General features: G+C 43.3%; 1 protein-coding gene across 7 annotated transcripts; it reads left to right on the top strand.

Moving 5' to 3' along the window:
- The first annotated feature begins 52 nt into the window (after positions 1 to 52).
- On the top strand, positions 53 to 14,801 carry LOC110502873 (BTB/POZ domain-containing protein KCTD5). Of its 7 annotated transcripts, none has more exons than XM_021581220.3 (7): positions 53 to 1,249; positions 7,210 to 7,318; positions 8,008 to 8,099; positions 8,598 to 8,693; positions 9,300 to 9,425; positions 10,420 to 10,519; positions 14,665 to 14,801. In XM_021581220.3, exons 1-6 carry the CDS (start codon positions 905 to 907, stop codon positions 10,483 to 10,485), a joined length of 834 nt encoding a protein of 277 aa, XP_021436895.2. In that variant the 5' UTR covers positions 53 to 904; the 3' UTR covers positions 10,486 to 10,519; positions 14,665 to 14,801. The 7 variants fall into 7 exon arrangements, with proteins under 7 accessions (XP_021436895.2, XP_021436892.2, XP_021436894.2 ...); XM_021581217.3 differs by having other exon boundaries at positions 8,598 to 8,741; XM_021581219.3 differs by having other exon boundaries at positions 8,595 to 8,693.
- The last annotated feature ends 7,250 nt before the right edge of the window (positions 14,802 to 22,051 follow it).

Here is a 22,051-nt window from a genome sequence, read left to right as displayed (position 1 = left end):
CCTAGCGTTTTTCCAACATTCATTTTTCCATAGGGGATTTTAGAAAAACTTCAAATAAGGGCTGTGTTTCGTGTAGGCTTATCCTGGTGTGACGTTTTGATAGCCATGTAAATCTCTCTAGGACGAGGTGACTTTCATCAATATATTCACCTGTATTTACCCCCAAAAATTAAATGCTTATTAGCTACTAATGTAGCTATCATGAAGAACTACAAATTACATGATGGTCTGGACGAGAGTGCCGAATTGAGGCAAAGGTAAGAATATCTGGATTAACTATCTAATGTTAGCTAAATGTAGTAATGAATAAATTGGCTACATTTATTTAATTCGACAATTCTGTGAACTGTCTTGTGCAAGTTTTTAATTGACACAATACCTGTTAGCAAAGGTGTCAGCTAGAGATGATTTGCAGGGATTTGCAGTTTTGCATGATGTCTTACTTTGATGCTAATTAGCATTTTCGAATCTGAGAGTAAATAGAGCCAAATATATTAATAAAAGTCACCTTGCTAGAGAGATTTCCTTCATTATCAACACTTCACGCCAGGGTAAGCTTACACGAAACTCATCCCTTGTTTTAGGGGATTTTAGAAACACTTATGGGAAAAATGAATGGTGGAAAAACGATTGGAACCATTTCCCTGTTTGACCGATAGGTTTTATGGGTATTATGACACCTCCACTGTGGGGCTCTGTGAAGGAATACAAAAATGAAGGTGCCTTGGCTAGTTGGCTTCAAAACAGCGTCCTCTGTTAGTAATCTGTGTGTGTATATATATACATCGTTGGGCGGAGCTCGAGACAACGAGGTACACTGTTTCTCAACAAGTGTTGTTGCGAAAGAGAGGAACATTGACGGCGGTGGGTACGCACGCTATTGCATACATTGCTATTTTTCCTAATGGCAACAGAGGAAAAAAGGAAATCGGTGCCGCAAGCTGTATCAGCAGTCGGCTCGTTGCCGACACCTCAGTGCTACAATAACAACAATAATAATAACAATAACAATAGAGGCAGCGAGGTAAGCGAGAATACGACCACCTCGAGCGCTACCGAATCAAGTGGACCGGAAACGCACAGCATCGGGAACGGTTGTGGAGTCAATCCAACAGTGGGAAATAACGGGAAATGGGTCCATTTGAACGTCGGCGGTACCGTATTCCTCACAACGCGGCATACCCTACTCAAAGAACAGACTTCCTTTCTCTATCGGCTCTGTCAACAAAAGGACTTGCATTCGGACACGGTAAGAAGATAATTTATCAAGCGCTTGTCTTCGCTTTGATCAAGATGACATCCGAATCTGATAAGGCAAGACGAATGAGTGAATGTTACCCCCACCAGATATGGCTCTGGTACTGCAATGACAAGTGGGTCAGGTGGATGTGCAAGTGCTGCCTCATTCAGGCCTGTGTAGCGTGTCTATGATCGAACACCTCTTACCTAGGGTCAGATTTTCGAGACTAGAAGGGTGGTGGCGTAGTATTTTTTAAAATCTACATGTATACAGTGCCTTCAGAAAGTATTCACACCTCTTGACTTTTTCCACATTTAGTTATGTTACAGTCTAAATTCATATTGCATTGAATTGAGATTTTGTGTCACTGACCTGTACAGAATACCTCATAATGTCGAAGTGGAATTATGTTTTTAGAAATGTTTACAAATTAATTAAATGAAAGGCTGAAATGTCTTGAGTCAATAAGTTGCATGGACTCACTTTGTGTGCAATAATAGTGTTTAACATTATTTTTGAATGTTTACCTCATCTCTGTACCCCACACAGCAATTATCTGTAGGTTCCTCAGTCCAGCAGTGAATTTCACACACAGATTAAACCACAAAGACCAAGGAGATTTTCCAATGCCTCGTAAAGAAGGGCACCTATTGGTAGATGGGTAACATTGAATATCCCTTTGAGCATGGTGAAGTTGTTTATTACACTTTGGATGGCGTATTAACACACTCAGTCACTACAAACATGCAACTGCTCGGGATTTCACCGTGAGGTTAATGATGACTTTAAAACAGTTAGAGTTGAATGGCTGATAGGAGAAAACAACTAGGGGATGGATCAACAATGTAGTTACTCCACAATACTAACCTCAATGACAAAAGAAGGAAGCCTGTACAGAATACAAATATTCCAAAACATGCATCCTGTTTGCAGTAAGAAACTAAAGTAAAACTGCAAAAAAAATGCAAAGAATTGAACATTATGTCCTGAATTCAAAGTGTTATGTTTGGGGCAAATCCAACATCTAACCCTAACCCTAACCCATCACTGAGTACCACTCTTTATATTTTCAAGCATAGCGGTGGCTGCATCATGTTATGGGAAGGCTTGTCATCGGCAAGGACTAGGATTTTTGTTATGATAAAAATAAAAATAATAGAACTAAGCACAGGCAAAATCCTAGAGGAAAACCTGGTTCAGTCTGCTTTCCAACAGACACTGGGAGACAAATTCACCTTTCAGCAGGACAATAACCGATAACACAAGGCCAAATATACACTGGAGTTGCTTACCAAGATATTACCAATATTCCTGAATATTCCTGCTTACCAATATTCCTGAGTGGCATAGCTACGGTTTCGACTTAAGTCGTATTGAAAATCTATGGCAAGACTTGAAAAGGGATGTCTAGCAATGATCAACAACCAACTTGACAGAGTTTATATTGCAAATATTGTACAATCCAGGTGTGCAAAACTCTTAGAGACTTACCCAGAAAGACTCGCAGCTGTAACAGCAGCTAAAGTTGACTCTAACATGTATTGACTCGGGTGTGAATACTTATGTAAATTAGATTTCTCTTTTTAATTTTCAATAAATGTGCAAACCTTTCTAAAAATATGTATTTACTTTGTCATTATGGGGTATTGTGTGTAGATGGGTGAGATTTGTAAAACATTTTTAAAATTCATTTTGAATTCCATCTGTAACACAACAGAATGTGGAATAAGTCAAAACGTATGAATACTTTCTGAAGGCACTGTAGGTTGTCAACATGTGACTGGTCTGTTCATGAAATACCGTACATCACTAATGCAGTAGGAGTGTATAATATGATTAATTTCAGAGTGACTGTCTATTCTTTCTGTCTGTTTGTAGCCTATGATTACAGATGGTCTCGTCCCTTGGCCACATGCTTAACCCAGTGTTGTACTGTTAATTGACTGGCTCCTGCAGCAGTGCATCGTCTTTGTGTGTGATCTTTTATTTTTCTAACTTGATCACTAATAATCAGATCAATTTGAGTGCTCTTCTTTGACCATTGATGGCCTCATCAATTCTACCCTGCTCTCCTCCACATTTAGATGTGGTTAGTTTATTTCAGACATTAGGCTGGATATGAGTCAAGCAAGACCTGATGAGACGTTTGATATGTACCCTAGCCTACCACGCAAAGGCACTATGGATTTATTTTCCCTGGTTGACACAGACATGCTCAGGAAAGTGATATCACATCTTAAGCCTTGTACCTACCTACCTTCTCAATCCTATCCCCACCACCTTCTTCAAAACAGTGCAAGCTATAGTTAATCACTCCCTGTTCATATGCACTTTCCTCACTGCAGTAATAACTGCTATGGTGAAGCCCCTTCTGAAGAAGAGTACTCTAGATTCTTCAGCTATTTGACATTTTCGGCCAATCTCCAACCTTCCATTCTTAAGTAAAATTCTGTGGAAATTGGTTTTCAAACAGCTAAATTATTTTTTTAAAGTGGCAACTATTTTAGAATAATTCCAATCTGTTTTTTTTTGTGCCTACAACAGCACAGGGAAAGCCTTAGTTAAAGTGGTAAATTATCTTAGAGCCAACACAGATGCCAAACAGCTCTCTGTCCTTGTACTCTTGGATTTATGTGCTGCATTTGACACTTTTGGCCACGATGTCCTTCTGGACAAACTGAAGAAGTGGCTTAGCCTCTCTGATCCAGTTCTAAATTGGTTTAGGAGCTATTTAACTGGTCAATCTTTTTTTTGTCACCCTTGGTGAACATAAAAATCTATCACGTGGCGTTACACCAGGTTCCATTTTGGGTTCATTTTAGATTCTGACCAAAATAGCTTTTTACCACCTGAGGAACATTGCTAAGATGTGGCCGTTTCTATCTCAGGCTGATACAAAGAGGCTCATCCATGCTTTTATTACAAGCAGGTTTGACTACTGTAATGCTCTCCTGTCTGGTCTACCCAAGAAAGCCATTGGTCAACTGCAAAATGTACAGAATGCTGCAGCACGGGTACTGACCAAGACCAGACAGAGAGCACACATTACACAGGTTTTAAAGTATCTGCACTAGCTGCCTGTGAGTTTTAGAATTAATTTTAAGATTTTTCTATTGGTTTTTAAATCAATCCATGATTGTGCACCCCAATACATGTCAAACTTGCTTTTGAGTTGTGTACCCAGTATGTCCCTCAGGTCCTCTGGCACTGGCCTGTTAACTATCCCAAAGACAAGGACCAAGAGACATGGAGAGGCAGCCTTTTAACTATCCCAAAGACAAGGACCAAGAGGCATGGAGAGGCAGCCTTTTAACTATCCCAAAGACAAGGACCAAGAGACATGGAGAGGCAGCCTTTTAACTATCCCAAAGACAAGGACCAAGAGACATGGAGAGTCAGCCTTTAGTTATTATGCCCCCAGCCTCTGGAATAGCCTGCCAGAGAACCTGAGAGGGGCCCAAACTGTGATCTTAAAACACACCTTTTTAGCTTTGCTTTTCCTTAGGGTGCTTTTTAGTCTTTCAGTTTTTATTGTTCTACTTTTCTTTTTTTATCCTCTTATGTTTGTTGTATAGTAAATGTTTCTGCTTATTTCTATTTTCTCCTGTGAAGTGCAAGCTATATAAATAAAGCTTGATTTGATTAGTGCACTAATGTCCATGAGTGTCACTTCTCTTCTCCTTCCTCTCTCACTCTGGTTTCAGTTATTGTTTTCTCCTTAGAATAAGTCAAATGATTGTATGTGTGTCTGTCTGTGTTGAGACAAACAACACCCCTGTTTTCTTAACAGGTATTTCCTGTGGGACCCAGTGAGGCCCCCATAGGGACCTGGAACTAGGCTAGGCAAACTGTAGTTCCTTGGGAAAACGCTGGGTAAACTATTAACACACCAGGTGAGGGTTGACTTTTCCGTGACGGCTGTTTAATGGGCCGACCGGTGGTGGTGTGGCTGAACAAACAGGACAGGAAATACAGAGAGAGATTAGATCATTTTTAATCTTCACCTTCGCTGTATGCATGTGCGTTCATGTTTCATTCATAGCAATGGTACTGAGATATTCTGGTGTTGTCATCATACATGACAACATCGGTCTAAGGCACTGCATCTCAGTGCAGGAGGCGTCACTGCAGTCTCTGGTTCGAATCCAGGCTGAATCTCATCCGGCTGTGATTGGGAGTCCCATAGGGCGGCGCACAATTGTCCCAGCATCGTCCGTGCTTGGCCGGGGTAGGCCGTCATTGTAAATAAGAATTTGTTCTTTACTGACTTGCCTAGTTAAATAAAGATTACATTTTTTAAAAAAAATGTAAAAAAAATACATACTGTCATGTCCAATGAGGAGGTGTCTGTCTGTCTGTCCTCAACTGCAGTTGCTCTGGGTTGTCTCTCCCTGTCCCTGTCCAGCCCCCTTTTCCCCAGCACCTCTACCTCTGCCCTCGTCTATCTCCCCTTTATCTCCCTCACCCTCATCCATTCTCCAGTGTCTGCCAGCTCTCGTCAACAGTCCATTCTCCTTTTCTCTGCCTGGCTCCCAAGACTCATCTTCCTTCAACTGAGTGCCTCACTTACCCTCCATCCCTCCGGCCCATCTCGCTCTCACGCCCTCTCTCTCATTCTGATCTGATCTGCAGGCTCTCATTCTTTAAGGAATGAGGAAAGGGCCTTCCACAAAGTTGGAAGTACAGAATCATCTAGAATGCTGTAGCGTTAAGATTTTCCTTCACTGGAACTAAGGGGTCTAGCCCGAACCATGAAAAACTGCCCCAGTTCCGTTAGTCCTCCTCCACCTTTACCTTACAGTTTGCACTATGCATTAGGGCAGGTAGCGTTCTCCTGGCATCCGCCAAACCCAGATTTGTCCGTCGGACTGCCAGATGCGTGATTAATCACTCCAGAGAACACGTTTCTACAGCGCGTTTTCAGTCCAGTGGCGGCGAGCTTTACACCACTCCAGCCGACGCTTGGCATTGGCAATGGTGATCTTAGGCTTGTGTGCTCAGCCATGGAAACCTATTTCATGCAGCTCCAGACTAAAAGTTATTGTGCTGACGTTGCTTCTAGAGGCAGTTTGGAACTTGGTAGTGAGTGTTGCAACCGAGGACAGACGATTTTTATGCACTTCAGCACTCGGCAGTCACATTCTGTGAGCTTGTGTGGCCTACGACTTCGGGGCTAAGACGTTGCTCCTAGATGTTTCCACTTCACAATAACAGGACATACAGTTGACTGGGGCAGCTCGAGCAGGGCAGAAATGTGACTAACCGACTTGTTGGAAAGGTGGCATCCTATGACGGTGCCACGTTGAAAGTCACTGAGCTCTTTAGTAAGGCCATTCTACTGCCAGTGATTGTCTATGGAGATTGCATGTCTGTATGCTGAAATAGCCAAATCCATTCATTTGAAGGGGCATCCACAGACTTTTGTATATATAGTTTACTTCTCTCTTTCTGCTCTTCTGCTAGCTCGCTCCACTCTGTTCCTGTTCCTCAATCCCTCTCTCTGATTCTTTTCTTTTTGAACTCATTGGCCTCTCTCTCATCTCTCTCTGCCTCCCTCTCTCTTTCTAGTGTCTCTGTGTTTGAGGATGGGTGCCTGGGGCTGGTTGAGTAATCGTCAGGAAGGGAGCGCTCTATGGAGACGCTGTAAAGGCACTGGCAGGCCGTCAGCCAAAAAGGGGCCATGTGAATGTAACAGGCTCTCTCTCTTCTCTCCATGTCTCTGTGCTACTCTCTTCATTCTTAGCCCCTATCTGTCTCTACCCCCCACCCCTAGGCTGTAAGAGGGACTCAATCACTAATTATTGTCCTTCTCAACAAAAGAGGACTTTTGCTGTTAGTGTATAACAGGTAATCAATCGCAAGGGGGTTTCAATTCTACATATTGACCAAAACCCAATAGACTAGAATAGCACTTAATATTGATCTCCTATTCATACTAGTAATTACTATGGTTCTCTCCTCTACTGTAGGATGAGACAGGGGCCTATGTGATAGACAGAGACCCCACCTACTTTGGCCCCATCCTCAACTACCTGCGACACGGCAAACTAGTCTACAACAAGGAGTTGGCTGAAGAAGGTACTGGATTACGTTTGGTATTTTTGACATGTACTACATAATGTGTTATGCCATTTTAATGCATTGTAAGACTAGCAATGAGCATGCAGCAGTGGTGTGTGGGTAAAAATCACTGAGGAAGCCAGAAAAAAAGCCATACTTCAACCTATGTGTTGTGATAATTTAGTTGCTTTCACTATAACCTGTTAGTTCATATTCCTTGACACCGTGATATATAGGTGTAAAGCCGAGATCATAAGAAAATGGTGGCAGAATAAATTCAACCACACCTTTGTTTCATCACACCCGGAGAGCAACCTCTTTCCGGCAACGTCCACAAAGCATATTGCATATAATAAACAGTTACATGACCTACAGCATGGTCAAGCAAGTAATGTTTCTGACATTTTTGGACTACTAAACAACTATTGATTTAGAATTACGTGAGTTACCCAAGTCGAAAACATTTCAACATCATCTAATAACCTATGCTTAGTCTAAGAGAGTTAAACAAATATATATATATATATATTTCGCCTTTATTTAACCAGGTAGGCTAGTTGAGAACAAGTTCTACCAAAAACACAAAAAAACTACCAAAAACAGTTTAGTCCAATCAAAAGTATGATTTAGTTGTCCATGGTTCTGATTTTTCTCTCTCTCTCTCTCTCTGTCTGTCTTGTCTGTCCTGTGTGTGTTCCCTCTCCCAGGTGTGTTGGAGGAGGCTGAGTTCTACAACATCACTCCTCTGATCAAACTGATCAAGGAGCGGATCCTGGAGCGGGACTGTAAAGTCACACAGGTCAAACACGCTCACTGTACATAAGCGGCCAAGATATACACAAATACAAGATGGCTACAGGTTAAAACCACAGACTCACACCCAGTGCTTTGTGCAGACAGTTCTGCCATTTTCCCTCTGTATTTTCTAGTATATTCCACCCATCCCCTCTGTCCTGTCTAAATGATGTCTCCTCTCTAGTATTTCTGTTATGTATCTTTCTATCTTCCTCTCTCTGTATTATACAGTTATACACTGCCCCTTGGCTACACACACACACACACACACACACACACACACACACACACACTGCCTCCCTCTACCCCCTCCTTTTCACCCACCACCCCTCTAGCTCTCCCTATCCTCTTTTTTTTATCTGCCTTTCCTTTCCTTACAAACACCTATCACCTTCTCCAACTTTTGACTACTCTATCTTACTCTCTCTCTCAGCAGATGCCTCCTAAGCAAGTGTACTGCGTGTTGCAGTGTTTACATTTCTCTCTCTCCGTCTATCAGCAGGTGCCTCCTAAACATGTGTACCGGGTGTTGCAGTGCCAGGAGGAGGAGCTGACTCAGATGGTTTCCACCATGTCGGACGGCTGGAAGTTTGAGCAGGTCAGCGTACGCGCCTGCAGAAAGCCCCGCACTGGACTGCTCTGGACTGTGGGTTGGACTCGCTGCTCCTCTGCTCTACCACCCTCCCAACCAATCAACTCCTTTCCTGCTCTCTGTTAGCCAATCAGATCCACAGAGGAAGACCAATCAGAGACCAAGGCCAGTCCTAATCTGCTCACAAAGACAGCCTCCTTTTCACATTTCCATGCCCTCAGAAGAAGACTGATCTAAACAGACATGTGTTGCAAACACAGACCAGTGATCATAAGGGGAAGGAGATGCAAAAAGGATGCGGAGCTAAGGAAGTTCCAATAGAAGCTACCATATGTTGGCACATTGACAGTTTAGTAAAGAGTATTGAGTGATGCTGTAATGCTAAACATTGCCGTCACTGTGACAGGGTGTACAGTTCAGTCTCACTGCCCGTAGTTGTAGTGCTGCTAAGCTGTCCTTCTCATCTGTCCCTGCTCTCTGCATGAGCATCCATGGACTTACCTGCTGTGATATGGGGCCATCTCTCGTGCTCTCTCTCCTCTCTCCGTGTGTTTGACTCACTCACTCGCTCTCTCTCTCTCTCCTCTCTCTCTCCGTGTGTGCGTGTGGTAGATGGTGAACATTGGTTCGTCATACAGCTATGGGACAGAGGACCAGGCAGAGTTTCTTTGTGTGGTGTCCAAGGAGCTACACACACCTGGCTCAGGCCTGGGCACCGAACAGAGCCACAAGACCAAGGTGAGACTGACACACAGGAAACACACACGGGTACACATGCGTCAGATAGGTGAATAGTGTACAATGTAGAAGTATATCTATCACCACCATTCACTTCGACCAAGGTCTGAAGTAGCAGGATATGGATCTGTCCCTGTGTGACATTTCTCCTCATCCAAGATGATCTCAGCATCTTTTGATCTTAGTCTCGGCATTCTCCACTCAAACACTCCAAATGTCCATTTAAATTGGATACCAATTTCATGGTATCCAATTGGTAGTTAGTCTTGTCTCATCGCGGCAACTCCAGTACAGACTCAGGAGAGGCAAAGGTCGAGAGCCGTGCATCCCCCGAAACACAACCCAGCCACACACTACTTCTTGACACAATGCCTGCTTAACCCGGAAGCCAGCCGCACCAATGTGTCGGAGGAAACACCGTACACCTGGCGACAGTGTCAGCGTGCACGGCTCCCGGCCTGCCACAGGAGTCGCTGGGACAAGGACATCCCTGCCGCCAAACGCTCCCCTAACCCGGACAACGCTGGGCCAATTGTGCGCCACCCCATGGGTCTTCCGGCTGCGAGAGAGGCTGGAATCGACCCAGGGGTGGCAGGGTAGCCTAGTGGTTAGAGCGTTGGACTAGTAACCGAAAGGTTTCATGTTCAAATCTCTGAGCTGACATGGTACAAATCTGACGTCCTGCCCCTGAACAGGCAGTTAACCCACTGTTCCTAGGCCGTCATTGAAAATAAGAATTTGTTCTTAACTGACTTGCCTAGTTAAATAAAGGTAAAATTTAAAAAATTTAAAAAATCTCTAGTGGCACACAGCCTTAGACCTCTGCGCCACTCGGGAGGCAACACTCCAAATGTCACACACACACACATCTCCCAAATGTAATTCACAAGCACATTCACTCTATCATCCATATGTTCTCTCTCTCTCCATGATGCATCAATCTGTTCATTATTTTTTGTCGTTTTTTATTCTCCACATTTTTATTCGAGGGAAGGCTTCAGAGGTGCAGGAGGAGGGAGGAGAGAGAAATACCACCCTGAATGAGTGCATAAGGGAATGACAGTCTTGTGTCAATGTTCCAAGGACGTGAATGGGTGAGGATCCATGCTAGTGTTGTTGGCTGGTGGTGCTAGTAGCAGTAGTAGACCGTGTGATCAAAAGGGATCCAGGGCTATTTCACAGCATGGCATTCCCTTACCCCAAACTCAACACAGTAACCAAAGGCCAAGGAAGGACTAACTTTTATAAAAATTTAAAATAAAAATTATTCGATTTTTACAATATGTAGAGAAAAAAGCAGGCCTTGAACTTTTGCTCCCCGTCAAACACAGTTGGCTTCTGTTTGTTTGAAATACTAATTGTGATGCCAGAGCTTGATATTGCCCTGGGGCCTTTGTGTCCTGCCTGGGACATGATCTGTTCAGCGGCATAACCCAGCTGTTCTGATGATGAGCTAGTCTCCCTAGGAAGATGGGTTGCCTCTCACATGAATAATGCCCTAGTTGCCTGTTACGAACCCCTTTGGCCCTGCAGTCTAGGGGGGATGGAAACGAGACCCGTAACATATCTCATGCAAATCACCCCAGTGAAAAGGTAACAGTGAGAACAAAAAAAAACACAGACAACATAAATCTACCGTCAAACACTTCAGGTTTATTTTAAACACACAGTAATGGGGTGTGGGGAAAAAGGGGCTGAGCTGGACCCAAGGAAATAAATAATATACACTGCTCAAAAAAATGAAGGGAACACTTAAACAACACAATGTAACCCCAAGTCAATCACACTTCTGTGAAATCAAACTGTCCACTTAGGAAGCAACACTGATTGACAATAAATTTCACATGCTGTTGTGCAAATGGAATAGACAACAGGTGGAAATTATAGGCAATTAGCAAGACACCCCCAATAAAGGAGTGGTTCTGCAGGTGGTGACCACAGACCACTTCTCAGTTCCTATGCTTCCTGGCTGATGTTTTGGTCACTTTTGAATGCTGGCGGTGCTTTCACTCTAGTGGTGGCATGAGACGGAGTCTACAACCCACACAAGTGGCTCAGGTAGTGCAGCTCATCCAGGATGGCACATCAATGCGAGCTGTGGCAAGAAGGTTTGCTGTGTCTGTCAGCGTAGTGCCCAGAGCATGGAGGTGCTACCAGGAGACAGGCCAGTACATCAGGAGGGGTGGAGGAGGCCGTAGGAGGGCAATAATCCACGCTACCTCCGCCTTTGTGCAAGGAGGAGCACTGCCAGAGCACTGCCAGAGCCCTGCAAAATGACCTCCAGCAGGCCACAAATGTGCATGTGTCTGCTCAAACGGTCAGAAACAGACTCCATGAGGGTGGTATGAGGGCCCGACGTCCACAGGTGGGGGTTGTGCTTACAGCCCAACACAGTGCAGGACGTTTGGCATTTGCCAGAGAACACCAAGATTGGCAAATTCGCCACTGGCGCCCTGTGCTCTTCACAGATGAAAGCAGGTTCACACTGAGCACATGTGACAGACGTGACAGAGTCTGGAGACGCTGTGGAGAATGTTCTGCTCCCTGCAACATCCTCCAGCATGACCGGTTTGGCGGTGGGTCAGTCATGGTGTGGGGTGGCATTTCTTTGGGGGGCCGCACAGCCCTCCATGTGCTCGCCAGAGGTAGCCTGACTGCCATTAGGTACCGAGATGAGATCCTTAGACCCCTTGTGAGACCATATGCTGGTGCGGTTGGCCCTGGGATCCTCCTAATGTAAGACAATGCTAGACCTCATGTGGCTGGAGTGTGTCAGCAGTTCCTGCAAGAGGAAGGCATTGACTCTATGGGCTGGCCCGCCTGTTCCCCAGACCTGAATCCAATTGAGCACATCTGGGACATCATGTCTCGCTCCATCCACCAACGCCACGTTGCACCACAGACTGTCCAGAAAGTTGGCGGATGCTTTAGTCCAGGTCTGGGAGGAGATCCCTCAGGAGACCATCCGCCACCTCATCAGGAGCATGCCCAGGCATTGTAGGGAGGTCATACAGGCACGTGGAGGCCACACACACTATTGAGCCTCATTTTGACTTGTTTTAAGGACATTACATCAAAGTTGGATCAGTCTGTAGTGTGGTTTTCCACTTTAATTTTGAGTGTGACTCCAAATCCAGACCTCCATGGGTTGATAAATTTGATTTCCATTGATAATTTGTGTGATTTTGTTGTCAGCACATTCAACTATGTAAAGAAAGAAGTATTTAGGAAGAATATTTCATTCTTTCAGATCTAGGATGTGTTATTTTAGTGTTACCTTTTATTTTTTTGAGCAGTGTATATCCAAACAAACCCCTAAGCTAGTCTAGCCTGCTTTAAGAACAGCTAGCTAGCTAACCAAAAATACAGAGGGTGACCCGCCAGTTCTAACTAGGGTATTTAGACACTGTTTTCCTATGGGTAATGTAGGCCCATGGGCGACTTGGCTGGTTATCCCCTTTTCCCACCAACAAACAGTCATACACCATAACAATACAATACTCACAGATAACGGACAAGGTGACATGTAGGTGCAAAAACAAAAGAGAGATCTCCAGAGAGAACTGATTGGGATACTTTTAAACCAAGGGAAAGGGGATGTGATTGGGTAAGGGAAAAAGAGCAGGTGTGTCTTCAGTGGCGACTAATTAGTGACACCTGTGAAGGAAAGAAAACAAATACACACACACAGGATAACTGTATCCGTAACATTGCCTCTCACATGAACAATGCCCTAGATGCCTCTCACATGAACAATGCCCTTGATGCCTCTCACATGAACAATGCCCTAGATGCCTCTCACATGAACAATGCCCTAGATTCCTCTCACATGAACAATGCCCTTGATGCCTCTCACATGAACAATGCCCTTGATGCCTCTCACATGAACAATGCCCTAGATGCCTCTCACATGAACAATGCCCTAGATTCCTCTCATATGAACAATGCCCTAGATGCCTCTCACATGAACAATGCCCTAGATGCCTCTCACATGAACAATGCCCTAGATTCCTCTCACATGAACAATGCCCTAGATGCCTCTCACATGAACAATGCCCTAGATTCCTCTCACATGAACAATGCCCTAGATTCCTCTCATATGAACAATGCCCTAGATGCCTCTCACGAACAATGCCCTAGATTCCTCTCACATGAACAATGCCCTAGATGCCTCTCACATGAACAATGCCCTAGATGCCTCTCACATGAACAATGCCCTAGATGCCTCTCACATGAACAATGTCCTAGATGCCTCTCACATGAACAATGCCCTAGATGCCTCTCACATGAACAATGCCCTAGATGCATCTCACATCTAGATGCCTCTCACATGAACAATGTCCTAGATGCCTCTCACATGAACAATGTCCTAGATGCCTCTCACATGAACAATGCCCTTGATGCCTCTCACATGAACAATGCCCTTGATGCCTCTTACATGAACAATGCCCTTGATGCCTCTCACATGAACAATGCCCTAGATGCCTCTCACATGAACAATGCCCTAGATGCCTCTCACATGAACAATGCCCTAGATGCCTCTCACATGAACAATGTCCTGGATGCCTCTCACATGAACAATGTCCTAGATGCCTCTCACATGAACAATGTCCTAGATGCCTCTCACATGAACAATGTTATAGATGCCTCTCACATGAACAATGTCCTAGATGCCTCTCACATGAACAATGTCCTAGATGCCTCTCACATGAACAATGTCCTAGATGCCTCTCACATGAACAATGTCCTAGATCTGGGATATCCAAGACTAATAATGAGCTGACGCTGCTCTGCTGCCACTGATCCAAACCCTCTCCTAAAGGTCTCTCATTACCAATGCAATGACATGGAATAGCCCTGACCTTTTGTGTAATAGTGGTATTAGTGTATTTTATAGTTCACATACACACACACCATTTTACTTGTAGAAGTATAAAGGGGACATAGTTTGGGAAAACTGCACAAAGTTTAGCTGCTGCGTTTTTTGTTTATCCAAACACCAATTAATCAGTCAAGCGTATGTTGTTGTTTTCCATCCACAACAAAGGGACACACACTATTACTGTCACCATCATCACCATCAGCATCAAACATGACATTTCTGTGATAAGATTGTTTCCCATGTCGTCCAATCCAAGCTGATCCACAACTTGAAATGTTTCTCAATATTGTGATGGGTTATATGAACATGATAATCTGTCTTTAAAGATGGTTTCTCCTTTCTCTGCTTGTCTTCCAGCTTTTTTACATGCATGGATCCCGGATGTACTAGAGATAAATGTATTTTTTTTAGCTTGACATTCCATTATGTGTTTGTTTATATATGTTGTATTGTTGCTTTGGGAAAAAAAACTACCAATAAATGCTCAAACATTATTTTCAAATATTATTGAAACATAAGCAAAATTGTCCTTCATGCCAACATTTCAAAATTAGAGAGACAGATATGTTAGTAAAAGCATTTTGTATAAATATCATTTAAAAATGTATTTTAGTTCTAATCACCACTGAAGTCATGGCAGTGAATGAATCTTAGTCAAATATATTTGACCAAAAACAATGGTTGAAAAGCACTGCAAATCAATGTCCTCATCCAAATATGAAAAAGGGTATGAAATTCACACGTGGAATATGATACCTAAGTAAGTTGTTATTGTTTAGACTGGTTCTGACTGGTCTGATGCTTTATACAGTAGTGAGACATGGGCCTGTGGTGCGTCTGACATTTAGTGAGATTTATACAGAAAGACAGACGGACATCAACTAACTGGCCACAGTCAGCCACACACACACACACACTCTCTTTCACTCTCACTCACACACACCCCCGATTTCTCAATTCAATTTAAGGGGCTTTATTGGCATGGGAAACATATGTTTACATTGCCAAAGCAAGTGAAATAGATATGAACAATAAGTTAACAGTAAACATTACATTCACAAAAGTTCTAAAAGAATAGAGACATTTCAAATGTCATTGTCTATATACAGTGTTGTAATGCTGTGCAAATAGTTCAAGTACGAAAGGGAAAATAAATAAACATAAATATAGGTTGTATTTACAATGGTGTTTGTTCTTCACTGGTTGCCCTTTTCTTGTGGCAACAGGTCACAAATGTTGCCACTGTGATTGCACACTGTGGTATTTCACCTAATAGATATGGGAGTTTATCAAATTTGATTTTTTTTCTAATTCCATGTGGGTCTGTGTAATCTGAGGGAAATATGTGTCTCTAATATGGTCATACATTTGGCAGGAGGTTAGGAAGTGCAGCTCAGTTTCCACCTCATTTTGTGAGCAGTGTGCACATAGGCAGACCTGGCTCCCAAGAGAAGACAAGGTATTCTGGCACTGTACTCTGTTTAGGCCCAAATAGCATTCTAGTTTGCTAAGTTTTTTTTGTCAATTCTTTCCAATGTGTCAAGTCTTTTTTTGTAATCTTTTTGTTTTCTCATGATTTGGTTGGGCCTAATTGTGTTGCTGTCCTGGGGTTCCTTGGAGTGTGTTTGTGAACAGAGCCCCAGAACCAGCTTGCTAAGGGGGCTCTTCTCCAGGTTCATCACTCTGGTAATGGCTTTGTTATGGAAGGTTTGGGAATCACTTCCTTCTAGGTGGTTGTATAATTGAACTGCCCTTTTCTGGATTTGGATCATTAGCTGGCATTGGCGTCTTTTCTGCTCTGCATGCATTACCTGGTGTTTTATGTTGTACACAAATGATATTTTTAGCAGAATTCTGCATGCAAAGTCTCAATTTGGTGTTCATCCCATTTTGTGAATTTTTGGTTTGGGAGCGGATCCCAGACCTCACAACCATAAAGAGCAATGTCTCTGTTTTTGGTTGGACAGGTTTCTCAATTTCTTTCTTAAGTTTTTACGTTCTTCATCAAACCATTTGTCACAGTTGTTCATTTTCTTAGGTTGTTCGCTTGAAATTTGTAGATTTGATAGGGAAGCTGCGATGGCAAATATACTGTTTAGGTTTTCTACTGCCAAGTTTACACCTTCACTATTACAGTGAAACATTTTGTCCAGGAAATTGTCTAGAAGCAATTTCATTTGTTGTTGCCTAATTGTTTTTTGGTAGATTTCCACACTATTTTCCTTCCATCGATAGCATTTATTCATTTTATTCAGTTCCTTTGGCTTTGATGCCTCATGATTGAGCATAGCTCTGTACAAGTAGAGTGTGATTTTGCTGTGATCTGATAGGGGTGTCAGTGAGCTGACTGTGAACGCTCTGAGAGACTCTGGGTTAAGGTCAGTGATAAAGTAGTCTACAGTACTACTGCCAAGAAATGAGCTATAGGTGTACCTACCATAGAAGTCCCCTCGAAGCCTATCATTGACTATGTACATACCCAGCATCCGACAGAGCTGCAGGAGTTGTGACCCGTTTTTGTTGTCATAGTTGTGCCTAGGGTGGCATATGGGGGAGGGAATGCTTTCGTCTCCAGGTAGGTGTTTGTCCCCCTGTGTGCTGAGGGTGTCCGGTTCTTGTCCAGTTCTGGCATTTAGGTCGCCACAGACTAGTACATGTCCCTGGGCCTGGAAATTGTTGATCTCCCCCTCTAGGATGGAGAAGCTGTCATCGTTAAAGTATGGAGATTCTATTGGGGGATATAGGTAGCACACGAGGACATTTCCTGTTTTAACTCATTTAATAGAGTGGGTTTGGTCTGCACTATACCAAATTAGCATCCCCCTTTTTCACACCTGGTAGTTTGGTGGATGGGACTACCAGCTCTCTGTAACCTAGAGGGCAACCAGTGGATTCATCTCCTTTATACCATGTTTCTTGTAGGATGACAATGTCTGTATTTACAATTTATTTTAAGTCTGGGATCCTGCTCTTTAGGCCAAAGGCAGATAACCTCAGACCTTGTATAATCCAGGATGAGATAGTAAAAGCTTTGTGTTCCATAGTGTCTAGTGTTGTTTTGTGTGGTTTAGGCCCGGACCATCACAGTAGGTGTGAGCAGAGCATGTTGAGCATCTGATACATACCTCTTAGGTAGCAGGATGGGGCTTGGGCGGGTGTAATAGTGGGGGTTGAGCCTGTTGCTCTGCTCACGAACTGGGCATGTGTCCTGCTGTCATTTTGAGGTCCTTGCTGCAGGGGCATGGGGTGGGTGGGCAGAAAGGGCATATAGGTTGTGGCCTTGTTTTTCTTAGGGTGGTCTTGGTTGGGGTGTGGCTGGTGATGCTGTGGTCTTTGTGTAGGTCTTCTTGGCGTGGGTTCTCTTGGTGCAGGTCCTTTGGGAGGGGCTCTTGCGGGGGACAGTTTGAAGAGGTGTGATCAGTCGTCACAGAGAGAGAGCGTTTCCTGCTGTACTCTCTCTTTGATCCCGTAAAAGTCTGCTTGAACTGCATGAGGATGCCCTGCATACAGGACTGTCCCAGTCTTGTACACGTTGACAGTTTTGGTTGTTTTAATTTCCTTAATGTCTACTATTCTGAGTTCCACCCTTGGCCAATACCCTCTCTCTTGACATAGGGGTAGTGTGCTCTTACAGCACTGTGCCATGCCAGGGGATGGTCTGTTTTTATTTATTTATTTAACTAGGCAGTTAAGTCAGTTAAGAACAAATTCTTATTTACAATGATGGCCTACCCCGGCTAAACCCTAACCCAGACGACGCTGGGCCAATTGTGCACCGCCCTGCACCACCACACACACACAGACACAACAGTGCTTCCTGCTGGAACATACGTGTTCCATGAGGCATGTGCATGCCAGCAGAGCAGAGCTCTCAGCCTGTTGCTCTGGCCTGGCTCCAGCGTGACTCTAGGCCTTGGCAGGAAGAGAAAAGAGAGGTGCATGCATCTAAAATGGCACCCAATTCCATATATAGTGTACTACTTTTGACCAGAGGCCATAGGTCTCTGGTCAAAAGTAGTGTACTAATTAGGGAATAGGGTGCCATTTTGGTGCAACCCTGTTCTCTGCTCATGTTGTAATGATAGGCCCTGGCACCTTGAGACCAGGCTGTTGTCATTATATTTTAAGCTAGAGCAGGGATGGGCAACTGGCAGCTGCGGACCCCTTTTGTAAGCCTGCGGATACATTTTCAGAATAATTACACAAGTGCAATTTTAGAATTTTGATTGTCATTAGAGAAAAACTGCATAGTCTTTCGCTTCTGTCTGGCCACTCTACCTGATAGGTGGAGGGCTGCAGAGATGGTTGTCCTTCTGGAAGGTTCTCCCATCTCCACAGAGGAACTTTGGAGCTCTGTCAGGAGGTGACCAAGAACCTGTGACCATCTCCCCTGATTGCTCAGATTGGCCGGGCGGCCAGCTCTAGGGAGGGTCTTGGTGGTTACAAACTTCTTCAAATTAAGAATGATGGAGGCCATTGTGTTTTGGGGGACCTTCAATGCTGCAGAAATGTTTTGGTACCCTTCCCCAGATCTGTGACTCTACACAATCCTGTCTCGGGGCTCTACGGACAGTTCCTTCGAGCTCCTGGCTTGGTTTTTGCTCTGACATGCACTGTCAACTGTGGGACCTTATATAGACAGGTGTGTGCCTTTCCAAATCATGTCCAATCAATTGAATTTACCACCAGTGGACTCCAATCAAGTTGTAGGAACATCTCAAGGAGGGTGAGATGAAACGGGATGCACCTGAGCTCCATTTCAAGTCTCATAGCAAAGGGTCTGAATACTTATGTAAATAAAATATTTATGTTTTTTATTTGTAATACATTTGCGAACATTTCTAAAAACCTGTTTTTGATTTGTTGTTATGGGGTATTGTGTGTAGATTGAGGAAATGTTTTCAATTAATCAATTTTAGAACAAGGCTGTAACATAACAAAATGTGGAATTTACCTCATGTTTTGATGGTGTTTCATCAGAAGACATCCCCTTTATTGAGGCTACTATAATTTGTAGCCTAATCTCAAACTGTTTTTCCAAGACATCAGAACTTGAGTTGAAAACCTGGTATTCCTCAGGATGTGGTATGTATGTTATGTATGTATGTATGTATGTACAGTGCCTTGCGAAAGTATTCGGCCCCCTTGAACTTTGCGACCTTTTGCCACATTTCAGGCTTCAAACATAAAGATATAAAACTGTATTTTTTTGTGAAGAATCAACAACAAGTGGGACACATGAAGTGGAACGACATTTATTGGATATTTCAAACTTTTTTAACAAATCAAAAACTGAAAAATTGGGCGTGCAAAATTATTCAGCCCCTTTACTTTCAGTGCAGCAAACTCTCTCCAGAAGTTCAGTGAGGATCTCTAAATGTCGTTCCACTTCATGATTGTGTCCCACTTGTTGTTGATTCTTCACAAAAAAAATACAGTTTTATATCTTTATGTTTGAAGCCTGAAATGTGGCAAAAGGTCGCAAAGTTCAAGGGGGCCGAATACTTTCGCAAGGCGTGTGTGTGTGTGTGTGTATGTATGTATGTATGTATGTATGTATGTATGTATGTATGTATGTATGTATGTATGTATGTATGTATGTATGTATGTATGTAAAACAACTATTTCTCACAACACCCACAGAAAACTAAAACATTCACACAGGTGAAGGTTGCCCAAAACACAGTGATCATGACGTATATTCATTTTTCAAACACACTATAAAAAAATTCTCAGAGCATTATCCACCCCAGAGTCCTCTGCCAGGGCCTTGGACACTGATCTGTCTGGAGTTGTGTTATCAGGAACCAAATTACCTCCATACACTCCCACCCTTTTCAGCCAGCAAACATATCCAAGACTATTCTATTCTGCCAAGCCATTCATTACATCTCTGGTATAATTGATGAAGCGCTGTGGATTATAATAAATATAATTGATCCAGTTCACATTCTTATTGAGAGTGGACCACTAGAAAATACTTGACTCTAATCCTGCTAGGATCTGATTTCTTGCTTTGAACTCATATGGCATTCTCTCTCTCTTCTACCTGGCTCTGGGTAAGGGTAAAGAGCATAATGTCATTCCCCCACACAACCACCAGATGTCAGCCCTGAGCCACTTAATCCTACTGAAATCCCTAGAGTTTAACCAGCCTGTCAGATCACTCATAGTTTCATCAGTAGTAACATTCCCTGTAACTATGAAAGAGAAAATCTGGATGTAATCGGCACCTGGAGACACATCACAGATCAATGCAACTGTCATTGTTCAGCTGTCAAGTCTTATCTACTTTAAGAGGTATCTGTGCTGCTTATATATGTTCTTAAATATATACAGTGCCTTGCGAAAGTATTCGGCCCCCTTGAACTTTGCGACCTTTTGCCACATTTCAGGCTTCAAACATAAAGATATAAAACTGTATTTTTTTGTGAAGAATCAACAACAAGTGGGACACAATCATGAAGTGGAACGACATTTATTGGATATTTCAAACTTTTTTAACAAATCAAAAACTGAAAAATTGGGCGTGCAAAATTATTCAGCCCCCTTAAGTTAATACTTTGTAGCGCCACCTTTTGCTGCGATTACAGCTGTAAGTCGCTTGGGGTATGTCTCTATCAGTTTTGCACATCGAGAGACTGACATTTTTTCCCATTCCTCCTTGCAAAACAGCTCGAGCTCAGTGAGGTTGGATGGAGAGCATTTGTGAACAGCAGTTTTCAGTTCTTTCCACAGATTCTCAATTGGATTCAGGTCTGGACTTTGACTTGGCCATTCTAACACCTGGATATGTTTATTTTTGAACCATTCCATTGTAGATTTTGCTTTATGTTTTGGATCATTGTCTTGTTGGAAGACAAATCTCTGTCCCAGTCTCAGGTCTTTTGCAGACTCCATCAGGTTTCCTTCCAGAATGGTCCTGTATTTGGCTCCATCCATCTTCCCATCAATTTTAACCATCTTCCCTGTCCCTGCTGAAGAAAAGCAGGCCCAAACCATGATGCTGCCACCACCATGTTTGACAGTGGGGATGGTGTGTTCAGCTGTGTTGCTTTTACGCCAAACATAACGTTTTGCATTGTTGCCAAAAAGTTCAATTTTGGTTTCATCTGACCAGAGCACCTTCTTCCACGTGTTTGGTGTGTCTCCCAGGTGGCTTGTGGCAAACTTTAAATGACACTTTTTATGGATATCTTTAAGAAATGGCTTTCTTCTTGCCACTTCCATAAAGGCCAGATTTGTGCAATATACGACTGATTGTTGTCCTATGGACAGAGTCTCCCACCTCAGCTGTAGATCTCTGCAGTTCATCCAGAGTGATCATGGGCCTCTTGGCTGCATCTCTGATCAGTCTTCTCCTTGTATGAGCTGAAAGTTTAGAGGGACGGCCAGGTCTTGGTAGATTTGCAGTGGTCTGATACTCCTTCCATTTCAATATTATCGCTTGCACAGTGCTCCTTGGGATGTTTATAGCTTGGGAAATATTTTTGTATCCAAATCCGGCTTTAAACTTCTTCACAACAGTATCTTGGACCTGCCTGGTGTGTTCCTTGTTCTTCATGATGCTCTCTGCGCTTTTAACGGACCTCTGAGACTATCACAGTGCAGGTGCATTTATACGGAGACTTGATTACACACAGGTGGATTGTATTTATCATCATTAGTCATTTAGGTCAACATTGGATCATTCAGAGATCCTTACTGAACTTCTGGAGAGAGTTTGCTGCACTGAAAGTAAAGG

Source organism: Oncorhynchus mykiss, chromosome 23 (assembly GCF_057628025.1).
Source record: "Oncorhynchus mykiss isolate SJ-2025 chromosome 23, ASM5762802v1, whole genome shotgun sequence".
In the NCBI taxonomy this organism is placed as follows: Eukaryota; Metazoa; Chordata; class Actinopteri; order Salmoniformes; family Salmonidae; genus Oncorhynchus; species Oncorhynchus mykiss.
The sequence above is the reverse complement of the archived record's forward strand: the minus strand, read 5'-3'. Positions and strand labels throughout refer to the sequence as shown.

Bases quoted from the DNA above. Each gene is read 5' to 3' on its own strand.
- LOC110502873 (XM_021581216.3), top strand. From the start codon at position 905: ATGGCAACAGAGGAAAAAAGGAAATCGGTGCCGCAAGCTGTATCAGCA. The intron at 7,319-8,007 runs GTACTGGATTAC...TCCCTCTCCCAG, and splicing joins CAAGGAGTTGGCTGAAGAAG to GTGTGTTGGAGGAGGCTGAG. The intron at 9,426-10,419 runs GTGAGACTGACA...ATTCGAGGGAAG, and splicing joins AACAGAGCCACAAGACCAAG to GCTTCAGAGGTGCAGGAGGA.